This window comes from Purpureocillium lilacinum, assembly GCF_023168085.1.
Source record: "Purpureocillium lilacinum CBS 284.36 DNA, scaffold_4, whole genome shotgun sequence".
Lineage (NCBI taxonomy): Eukaryota > Fungi > Ascomycota > Sordariomycetes > Hypocreales > Ophiocordycipitaceae > Purpureocillium > Purpureocillium lilacinum.
In genome coordinates, this window is record NW_027072114.1 from 4344732 (window position 1) to 4361731 (window position 17000).

The window sequence follows — 17000 nt, forward strand, 5'->3', positions numbered from 1 at the left end:
TGCCGGCGTTGGCGTACTGGCTGCAGGGTAGCGTGTTCATCTCGGCTCATCGTGTACAGGTTCTGAAACGAGCATCAACACCACACATATACCATACATACACGCGACACAATACACACTTACACATGTACAGTCTCAAAAATGACAGGACCATTCATTCGGGAAGTCCCTCTCAAATGCAATGAGCAACCATCTATTATGTAGTGCCGTGCAGTCATGTACCGTCTACTCTATCTGCTGTGACAAAAGCATTCTAAGCCAGCGTCTTGGCCTCGCCGTCCTTGAGCTTGCCCGCGTCGACCAGGCGCTTGACCTCACCGGCCCAGACGCCCTTGATCTCATCGGCGACCGTCAGGCCGTTGAGCTTGCCGGCGAGGGCGGCAATCTCGTCGGGGTCGATCTTGCCCTGGACGAGCTCGACGTCGTTGAGGACGGCGTCGATCTGGGCGGCCGAGGCGTCACCGCCGGTAAAGTAGTTTGCGTCCTTGACGGAGCCCTTGAGGACGCGCTTGTTCTTCTTGACGGCGTTCTTGGCCGCCTCCTTGGCCTTCTTCGCGGCGTCGCGGTCCGTCTTGGCCCTTTCCTCGGCCTCCTTGGCGGCCTTCTCGTCGGCCTCCTTCTTGGCCTGGGCCTCCTCGGCGGCGCGCTTCTCGGCGGCCTCCTTGTCGAGGCGCTTCTTGTTCTTGGCGGCGTTGGCCTCCTGGCGGAAGCGCTTGATGCGCTCGTCGCCGGCGGACGCGTCGTCGAGCAGCTTGCGCAGGCGGGCGTTGTCCTCGGCCTTCTTCTTCTTGCGGGCGTTGGTGTTCTTGCGCTCGACGTGGCGCTTCTGGTCGCGGTTCTCGTTGTCGTCGGGCACGTCCTCGTCGAGGTACTCAAAGGTGCGCCAGCTGTCAAAGTTGTACCAAAAGTTGTAAAAGTCCTCGACGTGCTCCTTGGTCGAGTTGACGTCGCCAAACGTCGGGACGGGGTGCGTCTTGGAGAAGCGCGCCTCCGACTTGAACACCTTGGACCACAGCTTGTAGTAGTCGCCCTTTTGCAGCTGCTTCTTGGTCGGCGGCTCGACGTCGGCCTCCTCGTCGACCGAGTCGTACTGGCGGCGCTTGGCGGGGTCGAGCAGCACCTCGGTCGCCTTCTGGATGCACTTGAAGAACTGGTCGTCCTCGGTGGCGCCCTGGGCGGCCTTCTTGTCGGGGTGGTGCTTGAGCACCTTCTTGCGGTGGGCCTTTTTGATCTGGTCCTCGGTGGCCTTCCAGCGGTACTTGGAGATGCCGAGGATCTTGTAGTGGTCCTGGGACTGCACGGTGGGGAGAGGTCATGGGTCAGCAATGCTATGGACAAAAGGACTCGTGTTGGTGCTTGGGAGGGGAGGGGATCGACGCACCTTCCAGTCCTTGGCCTGCGACTGCAGCATCATGGGGTCCTCAGGCTCGCTGACGTCGCTCTCGTCGCCATCCTCAATCTTCTTGGCGTTCTCCTGCGCCTGGATGCGGTCGTCCTCGGAAAAGGTGCGGTTGTTGCGGGAGCGGCGGGCGTGGGCCAGGAAGTGAGGGCCGACGGGCTCGATGCTGCGCTGCGTGGCGCCCGACAGCTGGCCAATGGCCTTGAAGTCCTTTTCGGCGCTCCAGCCCTCGGGCAGGAGCGGCAGCGGGATGGTGATGTGCGCAGCCGATGCCATGGTTGCGGTGTGCGGAGCGGCGAGGCACAACACGGGGCAATGGGGATGAGGAGCAGGAAGTAGAGGCGAGAGAGAGGCCACTCGCTGTTGCAACTTTTTTTTTCTACGCACGAAATTTTGGTGGGGTCGATTCCCTGTGCCTGGTGCTGTTGCTGCTGTGGCCAGAGCAAAAAGCGGCGCCGCGAAACCTCGCCGCCTCTTTCTACCGCAGCATCACATGCAGGGAAACAAGACCCAAACCGGCTGCATAAACGGTGAGCAGAAATAAATGAAGAATTCTCAACAACAAAGTACAATTTTGGCGTCTACATCTTCATTTTCGTGGCGCAATTCTGCCGCGGTTGGTAGGTACTTGCGGTGCCGCTTCAGGTGGCTCTGCGGCCGCTTTGGCACCACGACGGGACCAGTGGCTACTACGACGGTCGCCCAGTGAGGCCGCAGCACTGGAGCCAATGAGCGCCGGAAACCGTCCGGATCTGGGCTCCACAAGCCGCTGCTACCATTGGATCATCTTTCTCATCCGCCGGGCAAAGCAGCAGCCGAGCCTGCTTTTTTGCGACAGGCAGGCACGGCACAGGCAAACCATCACGACAACCCGTCAGCACCATGGCTTTGGTAGCATACCGGAACCTCTTGCGCGCCGCGCGCATAGCCTTTCAGGGTCAGTCGCCACTCCCGCGGCGCCATTCTCGCGCCATCCTCGTCCGCAACATGACTTCTGACCAAGACATCACCACAGGCGACGCCCCCGTCCTGGCCGCCGCGCAGGACCAGATCCGCCACGAGTTCCGCCAACGGTCGGCCCTCGACTCGTCGAGCTCCGACACGCAGGCCGCGCTGCAGCACGCCGACGAGGTGGCCAAGATCCTGCGCGAAAACGTCGTCCAGGGCAAGAGGGCCGCCGACGAGGAAGCCACCTACAGTGCGTCCACTTTCCGTCCCTCTCCGTCCCTCCCCCAATAGGGCGCGCAAGCTAACGGCGCGCAGAGCTGCGGATCCACGAGCACACCGAAAGGGGAGACAACGAGAGCATAAAGATGGGCAGCATGGGCACGCTGGGCGGCGGGGGAGGATGCGGCTGCAAATGAGGCCTGCTTCATAGACTTGATTGAAAGGCCTGGACTTTCTGTACCACTACCTGTACAATACAGTATACGCCGACAACATGATACCCTCTCATTCCAACGAGATGCATGACCCATCGCTTTTGCCCTTCTATCCGCTCGCATTCCCATTCAAATTACATAGAAACCCAAACGCCGTACACCGACGAAATGCTGAAGAGGATGGCCATGGCAGCTAGTCGCCCGAGAGGCTGGCATAGTTGGGCGCCTCGTCGGCCCCCGGCGGCGCGGCCACGGTCGGCGGAGCGGCAATGCGAGCCTGGCCGCTGCCGCCTTGCTGTGAGGAACCGCCCTCGATGGCCCGCTGCTGGCCACCTGACTTGGCGATGCGTGCGTCGCGCAACATTTGGCCGCGCTGCTCCCTGTCCATGGTGCCAATGGCCTTGGGCTGGCCCCAGCGTATCCGCAGCGGACATCCGGCGATGACGGCGCGGCCCTGGCAGGCGGCCGCCGCTCTCTCGGCCGCCTCTCTCGTCTCGTAGTTGACGAATGCGCAGTGCGACATGTGCGAGCACACCAAGCTCTTGATCTTGCCGTGAACTTTGAAGAAGTCGCGCAGTTTGTGCTCCGGCAGGTCGTCTTCGACACCCGTCACGAACAGCGACATGATGTTCTTGTCGTCCGGAGGCAGCCAGTCCTTGGGGCTCGGGGGCAGCTGGGCTGCACTGGGGAAGCGGCCCTTTCCGCCGCGCGGCCTCGCCCCGGCGGCAGCGGCAGCGCGCGAGTCTCGTGTTCGGATCGGCCCCGGCCCTCCGACGCCCGCGCCTACCGCGGCATTGCCCCCGGCCGTGCTGCCCTCGGCCGCCGCGAGCTCCGACTCGTCGACGGTGCGGCCCTTGCGAAAGTACGGCTTGCTGGCGGCGAGGCGGCGGAGCAGCTCGCGGGCCTTGTCGTCCGTCTTCTCGTACTCTTCGATGCCGGCCTTGCCCTCCTCGATGAGCTTCTCGTTGTTCTGGGCAAAGTACTCGCGGTTGATGTCGGACTGGGGCCCGGGCGCGACCATCTTGAGGGCGGCGTCGCGCACGGCAATGGGCAGGCCAAAGGACAGGTCGAGCATGCAGCTCTGGCAGCAGTTCTTGAGGCGCGCGCACGTCAGGCAGATGTTGGTGCGCTTCTTGCGGCCCTGGTTGCGGTCGGCGTTCCACGAGAAGACGGTAAACGGGCGCGTGCACTGGGCGCGTCAGCATCAGGAGCCTTGACAGACATCGGGGGCGACAACGGGGGACACATACCAGTTTGCACTCGGCGCCATAGTCTTCCTTGATCATCTTGACGTAGGGGTTGTCGGGCAGGCAGTTTTCGCAGACGGACGGGAAGTCGGTCGACTCCCAGCCGGAGCGGTTGAGGTCCTGCTTGATCTGGGGCGGCATGGTGACGGATGCTGTGGCGACGACGGCGACGGCGACGGGCGCGCGACGACGCGGGTGATGATGGGTTGGTGAAGCAGCGACGTCGACGGCGTCAGCGCTGTCCGTCTGTGCCGTCAGAATCTTATCGCTGGCTGGCCAGCACACGCGCGCTCGGTCAAGGAACAGTGCCGCCACCGGCAGAGCGTGGTGCTGGGCGCTGACTAACGCACTTGGAATCTTATCGATACAGGTGGGGCTCGAGCAGCCTCGTTGCAGTGCAAGGCCCCCTTTTTGGAGGCTCGTTGGCGGCCGCCAGGGCCTGTGGCAGTGCCACTGCTGGTCGTAGAGCCCCTCATCAAGCCTCTGTAGCGCAAGACCTCCAGCCGTCCAGCCATGCCCAGAGGCGCCTCCAGGGCGTCGTCGAGGGCCCCGCTCGCATCCAGGCGGATTGGTTCGCATTCATATCCAGGGTTCGCGTTCGTATTCGTGTCGGGACGCGGCTGCGGCTCCACCGCCTGCCCAATCCTGCCCTCCCCCGGACCCGGGCGGGCAGCAAATCTCAGATTGCGGCCGCCCCAGCCAGCACTAACGACAGTGGCAGCGCTGGCCGGAGCGCAGTAGTCAGGGGCAGCCCAATTGGCATGTGCGAAAAAAAAAGAGAGACTGAGAGGCCCGCGAAATTGCGACGCGAGTCCCAGGTCAGGCCATAAAACCTCCCGCCTCCACTGGGGATCCCACGCAACGCCCGCAACGCCCACCTCTCTCTCTCCCCCTTCACGCATTGCCGCTGTTTGCTTCTTCGTCCATTGCCCTCACTTCACTGCCTGCCGCCCGCCCCCCCGACAGACCAGCAGAACCTTCAACATGGTTTCCTCCACCGCCTCCAACCTCGAGCGCGAGGACCACAACCGCGATGCCGCGTTCAACAAGGCCATGCACGGCAAGTCGGCCCAGGCCCGCGGTGGCATCGCCGCCATGTTCTCCAAGGGCGCCGACGCCAAGAAGGCGGCCGTCGACGAGTACTTTAAGCACTGGGACAACAAGCCCGCCGCCAACGAGACGGCCGAGGAGCGCGCCGTATGTCCAACCCGTGACCCCGTCGAGCGCGAGCCCCCCCGAGACTGACCACACGCTTCCAGGCTCGCACCGCCGAGTACGCGACCCTGACGAGACAGTGAGTGACCCTGCCGGCCGCCGGACATCCAACACATCCCTAACACCCTCGCGCAGCTACTACAACCTCGCCACCGACCTGTACGAGTACGGCTGGGGCCAGTCCTTCCACTTCTGCCGCTTCTCCGTCGGCGAGCCCTTCTACCAGGCCATTGCCCGTCACGAGCACTACCTCGCCCACAGCATGGGCATCAAGGAGGGCATGAAGGTCCTCGACGTTGGCTGCGGCGTTGGCGGCCCTGCCCGCGAGATCGCCAAGTTCACCGGCGCCCACATCACCGGCCTCAACAACAACGACTACCAGATCGAGCGCGCTACGCACTACGCCGCCAAGGAGGGGCTGTCGAACCAGCTCGACTTTGTCAAGGGCGACTTCATGGTGGGTCCTACCCCAGATACACCCATTGCGGCAGCCTGTATGCGCTTGCTAACATGCGGCAGCAAATGTCGTTCGAGGACAACACGTTCGACGCCGTCTACGCCATCGAGGCGACGGTCCACGCGCCCACGCTCGAGGGCATCTACAGCGAAATCTTCCGCGTGCTCAAGCCCGGCGGCATCTTTGGCGTCTACGAGTGGCTCATGACGGACGAGTACGACAACAACAACCTGCACCACCGCGAGATCCGCCTCGGCATCGAGCAGGGCGACGGCATCTCCAACATGTGCAAGGTCAGCGAGGCTCTCGACGCCATCAAGGCGGCCGGCTTCGAGCTGCTGCGCAACGAGGACCTGGCAGACCGTCCCGACCCGTCGCCCTGGTACTGGCCGCTGTCGGGCGAGCTGCGCTACATCCAGTCGGTCGGCGACATCTTCACCATTGTGCGCATGACCACCTGGGGCCGCACCATTGCCCACAACCTGGCCGGCTTCCTGGAGATGATCAAGATTGCGCCCGCCGGCACCAAGAAGACGGCCGACAGCCTGGCGCTCGCCGCCGACTGCCTCGTCGCCGGCGGCCGCGAGAAGCTCTTTACGCCCATGTACCTCATGGTCGGCCGCAAGCCGGCCCAGTGAGCGAGCAGACGTTGTATGATTGGGGCTGGCGTTGAGGCGGGATCGTGCGACAGGGAAGCAAAGGAAAATTCGGGAAAGCATAGAACCCGGACGGAAACATGCATCAATATGAGCGTTTCGACAAGGCCACGGGGCATAGGGAGTTCCGCACGGACATGTATATACACACGACATTAGAGCCTTTAATAATCTAGACCTTTTCTGTCTCTCCAAGGCGGGCACTTGCATGCCGCGAACCTTGCACCAGCGCAGGAAGAGGGAGCCGGCCGGTTAGGCTGAGCGGGCGTGGCTTGGGCCTACTTAGCGTTGGGGGGCTGAGGCGCATCCCGGCCGTCAGGCGCGCCGAGTGACTCAAGAGAGCCGTAGCTACGTCGCAGCGCAGCACATCGTGTATAAGACAGACCTATGGAGCGACCGAGATGCGGACGAAGCTGCAAGCATGCCATTTATGGATACGTTGAAACTTGTTGCGCTACCGACAATTGACCCAGGAACTCTGTTGGGACAGACGACACAACTTATATGACGGAGCTTCGCGACGACTTACACAATCAGCATCCAATTCCGCTATTGGCTTCGATACACACCGAGAGAGATATACAAACTGTCTGCTCATCTTGCCGGCCCTGTGGCCATGGCCGAGGCCGGCGAGCCCTCCGACGACGACCTCGTCCAGCTGTCCGTCCTGCGCGACGAAGAAACCGACGGCCTGGTCGAGGCGGGCCACCTCGGTGCGGACCGTCGATGGGACGCGCCGCTCGAGTCAACCGTCACCTTTGAGTACGGCGAGATGGCGCTGCACATCACTCCCGGGCCGGCGTACCCCATCGCGCAGCCGGCGTGGGAGATATGCAACCGCAGCATGCCCGTGGACCCCGTCGACGCCCTGCGCAGGCGCTTGCGCGGCATCATCGCCGAGGGCACGCTCGTCAACACGCTCGAGCGGCTGCACGCCTGGGTGGATGCGTGCGACGGCTCCGAGTTCGACTACTCCAAGGTCGTGACGCTGATGGTCGAGGAGGCGAACCGCGCGATGGAGCTGTTCCGCGCGGAGCGGCTGCGCAAGACCCCCGTCAAGAAGACTCGGCACGCGACGCCGCGGCTCGACTTTGATATCAAGCAGGGCGTCGACATGCGCACGCTCTCGTGCAGCGAACTCGCGCAGCGCTACCTCGGCGTCACGCCGCAGGCCGTGGCCGGCATGATCCCGCCGCGGTACCGCGTCCAGCACGTCGAGGAGGTCCTCCGCAAGGACCTCGCCGTGGGCTTCGACCGCGCCCTCGCACAGCTCCGCACGGAGCTCTCCTCGCTGCCGCTGAGCACGCTGCGCCGGCACGCCCCGCCGCAGCTGTGCCACCGCAGCGCCCGCGTGGCCGACTACGTCGAGCACCTGTCGCGGCCGCGGCTCACCTTCCACGGCACGCAGCGGCGCTTCGTGTCGAGCATCGTGCGGCACGGGTTCCTGCGGCCGGGCATGCGCGACCCCGCGACGGGCGCGGAGCACGGCGTGCGCTGCGGCGCGACGTACGGGCGCGGCATCTACAGCTCGCCCGACGCGGGCTTCGGGCTGGCGTACGCGGACCGCTGGTGCGGGCGGACCACCCCGGGGAGCTACTTTGGCGTCAAGCTGATTGTGTGCGCGACGCTCATGGGCCGCGCGCGGCTCATGTTCCGCGACGACGGGTGGCGCGACAGCGACGAGCCGCACGAGGGCGCCGACTCGCACGTCGCCAACGGGGGGCTCGAGTACGTCGTCTTCGACCCGCCGCGCATCCTGCCCGTGTATGTCGTGCACCTCGACTGGGGCGACGGCGACAACGCCGGCTTCTTCGCGGACGTGCCCGACGACCCGGCCGAGTACGCTGCGTGGGCCGCCGCGCAGGCGAGCAAGGCGCGCGGCAAGACGCACCCGCGCCTACACGACGGCGAGGCGCCCTCGCAGCTGTTTGCGGGCGACAGGCAGCGCGCAAAGGAGGCCGTGTTTGCCAGGGCGGCCAAGTACTTCCCCTACGGGTACGGGCCCGCGTCGGGGACCAAGTTCCAGGTGCTCGAGGTGGGCGAGGTGTCGGAGGACGAGGAGGACTACGGCGAGTACCAGGAGCAGCGCGTCGTCGACGAGACGGGCCGTCGCCATGACGGGGACGGTGGCCTGGGTGCGGGCGGATACTGGAGCTGGCAGAAGATGGGCGAGCTGGAGGACCACGGCGAGGAGGGCGTCGAGCGCGACGAATACCTCGCGCAGAAGAGGGCGCACGGTCCGTCGTGGAGCGACGTGCTGCTGCCGGAGGAGGGGGAGCAGCAGAAGGGGGAGGACGTGGAGGACGATGAGTATGAGTTTTGCCTTGGGAGGCTGATGGGCGCAGAAGAATGACTGCCGCCAAGAGTTGACACTTTTCCATGTACAACGAAGAGAGTTGTGATACCCAGAGCCTTCTTGATGCTTGCCTGGCATGCAGGAACCTGTTTTCACGTGAGTAGTGTTACCCGCAGAGCCGTATTTTTGCCGTCCTACGTGCATGTTTTCGCTAGCGTAGCATGGGGGTACATGTATGGCGCGGCCGAGATGTTAATTGCGTAGGCATGGGATGGCACTGGCGCGCTGATTATTGCTGTCGTTGCTGTCGTTGCTACTGTTGGTGCTGCGGGCGGGCTCTGCAACTAGCAAGAGTTGGCTCTACGAATAACACTACTCTTTCACAAAGGCTAAAGCATCAATCGATTGTGTCCTACATGCTATAGAAAGCCTACGTACTATAGAAAGCCTACATACTATAGAAAGCCTACATACTATAGAAACCCTGCATACTATAGAAACCCTGCATACTATAGAAAGCCCGACCTCCAGCCCACCTCGTGCTCTGACCTTGAAGCCATATGTGCCTCCCTCACGTCCCCATGCCTCCTGACCTCCTAGCCTCCCCTTTCCATGTCACCTTGAAGCCATACGTGCCTCCATCACGTCCCCACGCCTCCCAACCTCCCAGCCAGCCCCCACTCTGACCTTAAAGCCATATGCGCCTCCCTCACGTCCAGTCGCCACTCCCTCCGGCCTCCAGCTTCCCTCTATCCTTACAACCACCCGTGCCTCCCACACGTCACCACCAGCGCGTCCCAACCTCTAGCTCCCCTCTTCGCTTTGAAGCCATTCGTGCCTCCCTCGCTTCGTCACGTCTCTTGCGCCAAGCCTTGACCGAGCATGGTCTTTTACTTATCTGCCGAGGTATCCGACTCGTAGGCGGGCGCCACGGCGGAGGGTAGGCCCGGGACTATTTCGTGGCTGGTAGAAATCGTATCGCCAACTATCGCCAGGCTCGCGAAGTTCAACCCCAGACCATCATCATCAGTAGAAGAGGCTTCAGCTTCCGGGCCCGAACCATCATCAGAGGAAGAGGCTTCAGCTTCAGCCCCCGAACCATCATCAGAGGGATGTGCTTCAGCTTCCGCTGCCTTTTCATTTGCTTGCTGGATAGCCCGCTCTCTCTGCTGCTCTGCCCAGTCTATGCCGTTCCGAAATGCTGCAACTCCCTCTCGGAAAGCGTCGGTATTATGGGTCAAACTCCAGGTGTCCACCAGTGTCATGACATATCCAGGTTGGTCCTTTTGCGGAAGCGGTGGAATCAAATGGGTGGTGTACATTTTGAGATGGCCGTCGTGGTATGTTGCCGTGAGGTTGTAGGCCGTGTTGTCATACTGCTGCTCCGACCGCCCATACGAGTGTAAGCTGTGGATACCTCTCGCGCCGAGTGCTCCGACATAGCATGCTTGCCGTCGTACAACTGACGGAGGGACATCGGGGCCTTTGGCGAGGAGGAAGAAGTTTGGAGCCACCGGAACATTGCCCTGAGTGGAAGGTACAATACGGCCCCCAAGCTCAGCACATACTTCTGCATGGAGCTGGTCGGGTAGCGCGCCGTAGTATCGATCTGGATTTCCGGGTACGAGTGACCCATTGGTCAAGGCGTCAAGGTTCCTGAATTGCTTTTGCCTTGCAGCACACGTGCAGCGTCGATCGTTTACGTTTCCTTCAATGATGGAGACGACCGTTGCCGTAACCTTGGTCCCTTGTTGTAGTGCCTCTGCATCCCGGAATGCGTCAAAGTGTCGGTCTGTGAACACCGTTGGGTCAAGCGAGGGTCGACGGCGTCGGAAAATCTGCTCGCGAATTTCGACCAAATTATCAGGTTGCGGCAGGGCGACGCTGCCAGGGAGAGTATGTCCAGGGGGATAGACCTCATAGCTAATCAAATGGTCCTGGAAACTGGTATCATACGTGCTTGTGTTTCTCGCGGTGGTCGTGTTTGGTGTCGCGATGCCCTTGGGAGTCTTAACAGGAGTCCTAACTGGAGTCCTGACCGGAGTCTTAACAGGAGTCTGGAAGCCTCTCTGTTGACGACTAGAGGTAGACTCTCGCCTGCTCATAGCGTACGTTGGTTCGGTACGTCGGTACTGCGGATGGTTAGCTCGAATCAAGGACTCTAAACGCAAGTGCTTACCCCTCTAACACCCCGTAGGTCTGGACCACCTCGTGAAGTAAAGCAACGAAGTCGCTTCGATTCAATCGGTGAGCAGCTGCGCAGGTAGCTCTCGGCGGATGGTTGATCAGCAGTCGACTCGGAGACCCGTCGGTTGGCAAGCTGATCACTATGCCTCGGTGTCGGCCTTGTCGTCCTTCGGTTCTGGTGCGGTAGGGGTCCGTAGCACTCCAACGCTCGCAGCGTGTTCTTTGTGAGGTGTATCTCCGGGAGTTCTTCCCAAAATCTCCTTGGTGGAAAGTCTGGGCGGTGCGGCCTGTGACGGACCAGTTGCTGCTTCTTGGATGGAAGCCGAGTCGTGTCTCGGGTTGCCGATGAAGGAAGCTGGCGTTTAGATCAAAGATGGAGTGAAGTCCACTGGCCGCTCCGGTGCTGTGGTTTGCGATAAGAGCACCACGGAGCTTCGCATGGCTGAGCCGATGTTGGAGGAGAAGGACATTTATGTCTATGTCTGAGCAGTGCAAGTGAAGGGAGTGACTGACTTGATGACGACCGACGTGGACGCGATCGTGAAGTCGCTGTTGGCCTCTGGTCGGCCGTGCACGCAGAGCCTCAAATGTTGGGTCGGGTCAGGCCCTGGTTTGCTGCACTTACAGTACAGTACCTCAATGATTAGCTGCAGGCAACTGACATAGGTAAGGGGCATCCAATCAGGCATCCTGAAGCCTCGGAAAGTACATCCGCCTCGGCCAACTCGGCCATTCTCCGCGGGCAAAACAACGGAATCTTTTTTTACTCGCAGCCCAGTTGCACCTAGCCTACTGTCATGGTTTGCTGGCTCTCGTCTGGCTAACCAGATGGAGAATGTTTTGTTGGTCCGTGAAGCCATCGACAGCAAACGTGAAAGTTCATGGTCCGTACTGTATTTGTCCATAGCCGCGTGAATGTCACACTCACAGAACTAGCCGTTCACGGTCGGCCTGGCCGCAAGGCATCATCAGCATGTGCATCATCAGCTCATGGAGACACGGGTACGTTTCAAGTGCCGAAACCAACCCGGTTCTCAACTGACAGCGTAAAATGCGCGACCTCCATCAATCGGTGCCGTTGGAGAGGTATGGCGTTGCTCAGCAGATGGCAGGTTGATCCCAGTTCAATGGCTCATAGTAGGTACAGTAAATGTGTCCATTCCAGTGAAGCAAGAGGCCTCCGTCGAACAGTTCCAGTGAGGCAAGAGGCCTCCGTCGAACAGCATTCGGGGTGCGAAGAGGCACTGTTCGTTGGTCACATTATGCATGGAGGCGGTCAGTCATATTGACGCCTGGGCCTACCGTCTTCCTACTCTTGAGTCACCAGCTCGTTAAAGCTGACGAGTGGACTGTCCATGTTGGCTTCCGTAGGGATGTTAGGTTGACTCCCTTGCGTCCCCCTGAATAAGAGGCAGTACTGCAAGTACAGCCTCTGCACGTCCCGAAGAGTGAAGTATCGGGAGCGACCTTGCATATGCACACCACAGAGAGTGGAAAAGGGCAAAGAGTCATTTCTTTTGCGAGAGCAAGCTTGCATATGCAGGACTATTTGTGAGACGGATCGCGGGATTTTCTTACGCAGGCAGGCACTCCCTCACCTGGCAAACCTTTCTCCAACACCCATCATAACCACTTTGAGGGCTACAGTCACCCGTCGACTGTGCTCGTTGCAGGGCGGCACAACAAATGCGAATATCCAGTCAAACACACGCCCATCGAAAGAACGTTCTAGAGCTCGATAACCGCCTGCAGGGCCGCTCTACGTAACCAACAGGGCATCCCAGTGGCTCGTATACGACTGCATGTTGTGTGGGATGTCATAGCCCACACTCCGCAACCACCAAATTTTCACTCAATGCCCAGCGCCGCCGCAGGCACGACCCGGGGCCATGCCGATGTGGCCGTGTGATTCCCGGGCTTGCAACAGGCCTGTTGTTCGCGTGCTTGGCGACTGCGAGCTTTGCGACCGCCATTTGTGCTCTCTGCATTTGGAGCCCCCGTCGCACACATGCCCACATTGGAAGGCAAACCTCTCTCAACCATTGTAGTTGGAAGATTAGGCACTGACATATGGGCCCGGCAGGACGGAGAGACGTATGACTCTGCGACTCGTGCCGCCGAAGCTCGAGAGCTCGCGGCGCTCATCGCCCTCATTGACCTGGAGGCGCTGGCGAGGCGGGCCTCTCGTCTTCGCCATGGCATGCCCTGCACGGCCCCCCGTCCGCAGTACGATCCAGAGACAAGGAGCTCTGTCATGGGCGGCATGAACTACCACATTGAGCTATGCCTCGACGATGGAGTGTCGTGGATCGCACGTATACGCAGGTTCAACGCGACATCCCCGCCGGCACCTTTACGAGACTACATTTTACGCAGTGAAGTGGTCACTCTGCGATTTCTCCAGGGGACTGCAGTTCCAGCGTCAAAGGTGTACGACTTTGCACTAGAAGGCCCGGAAAGCCCTGTCGGCGTCGGGTTCATTCTTATGGACAAGCTGCCCGACAAGTCCTTGCGGTGGTCGCTGGCGACGCCGGAGGAGCGGAGACGAGTCATGGACCAAATGGCGAACACCTTCATCGAGCTTCATAGCCATCCCTTTGACCTGCTCGGTTCTCTCCTGGATACCCCCGGTGGTTTGGCCGTGGGCGCTTTCGCCCGCGAGTCATTGACTGACTTCGAGGGGTCTAACATGACAACCATCGGGCCGTGCTCGTCCTGGCAAGATTACCGGCTAGCTTCTCTGTAGCTCACACTGAAGGTGATTTCACGAGAGGAAATGTACACGCAGCGACCAGTGGACGCCTACCTCATCCATCGATTCCTCACCGACCTGGTCCCGACCATCACTCCGGCCTCAACCGGAGACATCAAGTTCTACCTCAAGCACGCCGACGACAAGGGCGACCACATCCTCGTCGACGACGACTTCAACGTGACAGGCATCATTGACTGGGAATGGGCGCACACGGCGCCTCCGGAGCACGCCTTTAACTCGCCCGTCGGCTTCCTGCCGGTCTCGGAATTTTATGGCGGCAACACTGCCATCGGCGGCGGCGAGGCAGTCTTTGCGGAGCTGCTCGAGGGCAGGGGCCGACGAGACCTGGCCGAACATGCCAGGAACGGGCGGGTGCAACATTTCTTTGACTTTTGCTGCGGCTATGACCTGGAAGACTGGGATGGGTTTCTCGGGCTGTTTAAGGGGCTGAGATGTGCGGTCGGGGTGGACGCGGGGATGGAGTGGAAGGAATGGAAGGCGGTTACGTTGAGGCGATATGAGGTTGACCAAGGCCTTCGTGCGCTTTTGAGTCGGGACGCAGGCAGCTGACCCAGCTCTGGCGTGTGCGTCTGTCACGGCCGGATGCATGTGTTTGCTAAGTTGGACACCAGGTGCATGTGAGGCTATTTAGCAGTACCTTGCGCCAAATGGAAAACCATTGTTTGGAGTACAGAAGTCAAGAGTTGAGGGTATCTACTCCGTGCCTCGCGATGCACGACAACATCATCTCACACAAAGCCACTATACTTAGCGGCCTTGACCAAGCACGGTACACGTCTAGACGCGCAGCATCACGTCTTCCTCCGCGCCACGATGAACGGCCGGTGGTCGTTTCCCTTGGACGCGTGCATCTCCGTCTCCATCACTTCGAAGCCGGCCTCCGCGATCCGCGCGCTCAGATCAGTAGCCGTAAAGACAGCCGCGTACGGCGCCTTGCCCACGGCCCGCATCACCGGCAGCGCGAGCTTCACGAGCGGGTTCATCTCGCCGACGCACGGCGTCTTGGTGATGAGCAGCCCATCGTCCCCGAGCAGCGCGTGGATGCCCTTGAGCGTGCCTGAAAGGTCGCGCACGAGATGCAGGTAATTGAAGCCCAGCACGACGTGGAACTTGCAGTCGCCCTTGTCGTTTTCGGCGACAAGCGACTCCACGGTGGCGGTGCGGAACTGGAGGCTGGGAAGCTTGGGGTCGTGGCTTTGCAGCTTTTCGGTGGCAATCTTGATCATCCGCGGGGAGATGTCGGTGGCCAGATACTCGTGCACGCGATCCGCGAGGCGCAGAGCGGTCGAGCCCGTTCCGCATCCAAGCTCCAGAACACGATGCGTCGGCTGAAGTGAGCTGCAGGTCCGGTCGAGGGTCCGCTGGTAGCCGGCTTCGTCCGACACGGCCGACTTGGAGTACGACGGAGCGGACTTGTCCCAGAACCGCGCGTCGTCCTCGAGTGTCATCTTGAGCGGCTACGGCTTGTGAAGCGAGATGTAATGAGAAGAGGATTTGTATGTGAGGCACCGTTGCCGTTGCAGCGACTCCAGCAGCAGACGCCCATACGGGGCCTTCATACTTTATGTGTCCGACAAGTTGCCATGCATAGGAGTCATAGGACCCTGCGCCTATTCGGAACAAGTATTGGTTCGGGTTCCGGATTGCTCGCAGCCACCGACGCCAAGGCTCGGGATGGGAAAGGGGTCGTCATTTGACCTTCAGCCCCGGGCGAGCTGAGCGTCAGGGCCACTGCGTCGTGGCCACTTCCATGTCAAGTCCCGTTCCTACTCAAAGCGTCTATCTTTTTCTCATCTCGATCGGCAAAAGAATTGGGCGCGATACCCTGTATTATGCTCTCAACTGCCCCAGTACCGGCTGAAGCGACGGGACTGATTTGGAGGCCAAAAGTCACGGTCCACCACCGAGAACGGCCGCGCTACAACAATGCGCGGGCATTGCGGAGGATAAAGGCCATTGTAGGCTTCTCAATGAGCATAGACCCTGGCTTTGGCCTTGCACTCACGCGTTTGACACACGTCATCCTCTATCGGACGAACCGCATTCTAGCCTAAAAGGTGCAGTTCGCAGCTGAGTCTATGGCGAATGTCCGTGCCTGTCCAGACGCTCAACCTCCAACGAAGCCAAAATGAAAGCCGATTCCCCGAGTAAACTGTTGGGCACAATCGGCTGCGATGTATAGTACTCATACGTCGCTGTCGAGTTGAGGCTGCAAACCGCCACCGTCTTGTCGAACCCAATGGTGCCGTTTCCCTTGCCCACGTCCGTGACGAACGCGTTCGTCGCGTAATTGTACGCCTTGACCGCAACGCTTTGCAGGTGGTGCGAACGGTCACTAAGGATGTCTAGCCTCAGCGCCTTGAGGATGGAAAAGATAAAGAGGACTGTGCTGGAGCTCTCGAGGTAGTTGCCGGCGCGCCCGGGAAACATGGGCAGTTGCCACCACGCGCCCGTCTCCTTGTCGGCGTACTCGACGAGCGAATCCACAATCTGGACAGTGATGTTGCGGATCTGGCTGCAGAGCGGGCGGTGCGGCTCGCCCGACCTGCAGCAGTCGTAGCGCTCGTATGTCTGCACCATACCAGCGAGGAACCAGCCCAGCGATCGGCCCCAAACATACGGACTTGAGCCCGTGACGTTGTTGGCCCAGACCGCCTTCCGCGACCAGTCGTACCCGTGAGCGAGCAGGGCATTGTCCGGTCGCCTGCAGTGCGCCTCCAGCAGAGTTACTTGGAGTTGCATGTCCGTCTCGTTGGGGCGCGTGGCGCTGGCCATGAATGGTAGTAGAGAGACCATGCCGTCGAGGTAGCTCCATTCGGTGTAGACGTAATACCAGAAGCCTCCATCGGGGTTGCGCCGCTGCAAGGCGAGAGATGTGTTGATGGCTTCGTACGCCGTCGTCGAGGCCGGCGTGACAGACAAGCCGGACGACACGGCACGCTCGATGCCGGTTGCCAGGGAAAAGCGATCGAGTGGGCGGCCCGCAGCCCAGGTGGCATTTGTGTACGGCCGTGATGCGCTGTCGAGCACCCTGACGAGATACTCTTTGTCGCTCTCCTGGCACGGGGAGTCGCGGTACTGAGTGGCAGTCTCTTGCATGGCCAGCGCGAGAATGCCATTTTCGAGCGTGCTGGACGCCGCGCCGGAGGATATGACACCCTGTTGTCGCAACTTGATGCTGTCCAACATGCGCCGCGAGTATGGTTGTCCGTGCCCCAGAGAGCCGGCCGCCCCGAAGGCAAGGGCGACGAGTGCCGCAGCGTGCATGATTGCGCGTCGGACAGCGAAAGACTGGGCAGACCAAGATCTCGTAGCCGGCAAGTAGACGAATGAGCCGGCCTTTTATCCCGTTTCACAAGGGATGAGATTCATTCACGTACGTGAT

The 17000-nt window shown here is 60.8% G+C and overlaps 8 protein-coding genes across 8 annotated transcripts; 4 read left to right on the forward strand and 4 right to left on the reverse strand.

Annotated features, from left to right (window-relative positions):
• Positions 1-253: 253 nt before the first annotated feature.
• PLICBS_006477 (uncharacterized protein) lies at positions 254-1675 on the reverse strand (the record flags this gene model as incomplete). The annotated part of the gene is made up of 2 exons (XM_018327442.2): positions 254-1294; positions 1382-1675. The coding sequence occupies 2 exons, from the start codon at positions 1673-1675 to the stop codon at positions 254-256; spliced, it is 1335 nt and encodes a 444-aa protein (XP_018173870.1).
• A 606-nt stretch (positions 1676-2281) lies between these two features.
• PLICBS_006478 (mitochondrial zinc maintenance protein 1, mitochondrial) lies at positions 2282-2763 on the forward strand (the record flags this gene model as incomplete). The annotated part of the gene is made up of 2 exons (XM_065600947.1): positions 2282-2597; positions 2663-2763. The coding sequence occupies 2 exons, from the start codon at positions 2282-2284 to the stop codon at positions 2761-2763; spliced, it is 417 nt and encodes a 138-aa protein (XP_065457019.1).
• Positions 2764-2974: 211 nt separating this feature from the next.
• On the reverse strand, positions 2975-4169 carry PLICBS_006479 (pre-mRNA-splicing factor slt11; the record flags this gene model as incomplete). Its single annotated transcript, XM_018327440.2, has 2 exons — positions 2975-3970; positions 4032-4169. The coding sequence occupies 2 exons, from the start codon at positions 4167-4169 to the stop codon at positions 2975-2977; spliced, it is 1134 nt and encodes a 377-aa protein (XP_018173868.2).
• An 843-nt stretch (positions 4170-5012) lies between these two features.
• On the forward strand, positions 5013-6338 carry PLICBS_006480 (delta(24)-sterol C-methyltransferase; the record flags this gene model as incomplete). Its single annotated transcript, XM_018327439.2, has 4 exons — positions 5013-5225; positions 5288-5322; positions 5379-5700; positions 5763-6338. The coding sequence occupies 4 exons, from the start codon at positions 5013-5015 to the stop codon at positions 6336-6338; spliced, it is 1146 nt and encodes a 381-aa protein (XP_018173867.1).
• Positions 6339-6972: 634 nt separating this feature from the next.
• PLICBS_006481 (uncharacterized protein) lies at positions 6973-8709 on the forward strand (the record flags this gene model as incomplete). Its single annotated transcript, XM_018327438.2, has 1 exon — positions 6973-8709. One exon carries the CDS (start codon positions 6973-6975, stop codon positions 8707-8709), a length of 1737 nt encoding a protein of 578 aa, XP_018173866.2.
• Positions 8710-13093: 4384 nt separating this feature from the next.
• PLICBS_006482 (uncharacterized protein) lies at positions 13094-14164 on the forward strand (the record flags this gene model as incomplete). Its single annotated transcript, XM_065600948.1, has 2 exons — positions 13094-13480; positions 13598-14164. The coding sequence occupies 2 exons, from the start codon at positions 13094-13096 to the stop codon at positions 14162-14164; spliced, it is 954 nt and encodes a 317-aa protein (XP_065457020.1).
• Positions 14165-14406: 242 nt separating this feature from the next.
• PLICBS_006483 (uncharacterized protein) lies at positions 14407-15063 on the reverse strand (the record flags this gene model as incomplete). Its single annotated transcript, XM_018328309.1, has 1 exon — positions 14407-15063. The coding sequence occupies one exon, from the start codon at positions 15061-15063 to the stop codon at positions 14407-14409; it is 657 nt and encodes a 218-aa protein (XP_018173167.1).
• Positions 15064-15691: 628 nt separating this feature from the next.
• On the reverse strand, positions 15692-16882 carry PLICBS_006484 (uncharacterized protein; the record flags this gene model as incomplete). The annotated part of the gene is made up of 1 exon (XM_018328308.1): positions 15692-16882. The coding sequence occupies one exon, from the start codon at positions 16880-16882 to the stop codon at positions 15692-15694; it is 1191 nt and encodes a 396-aa protein (XP_018173166.1).
• Positions 16883-17000: the final 118 nt, after the last annotated feature.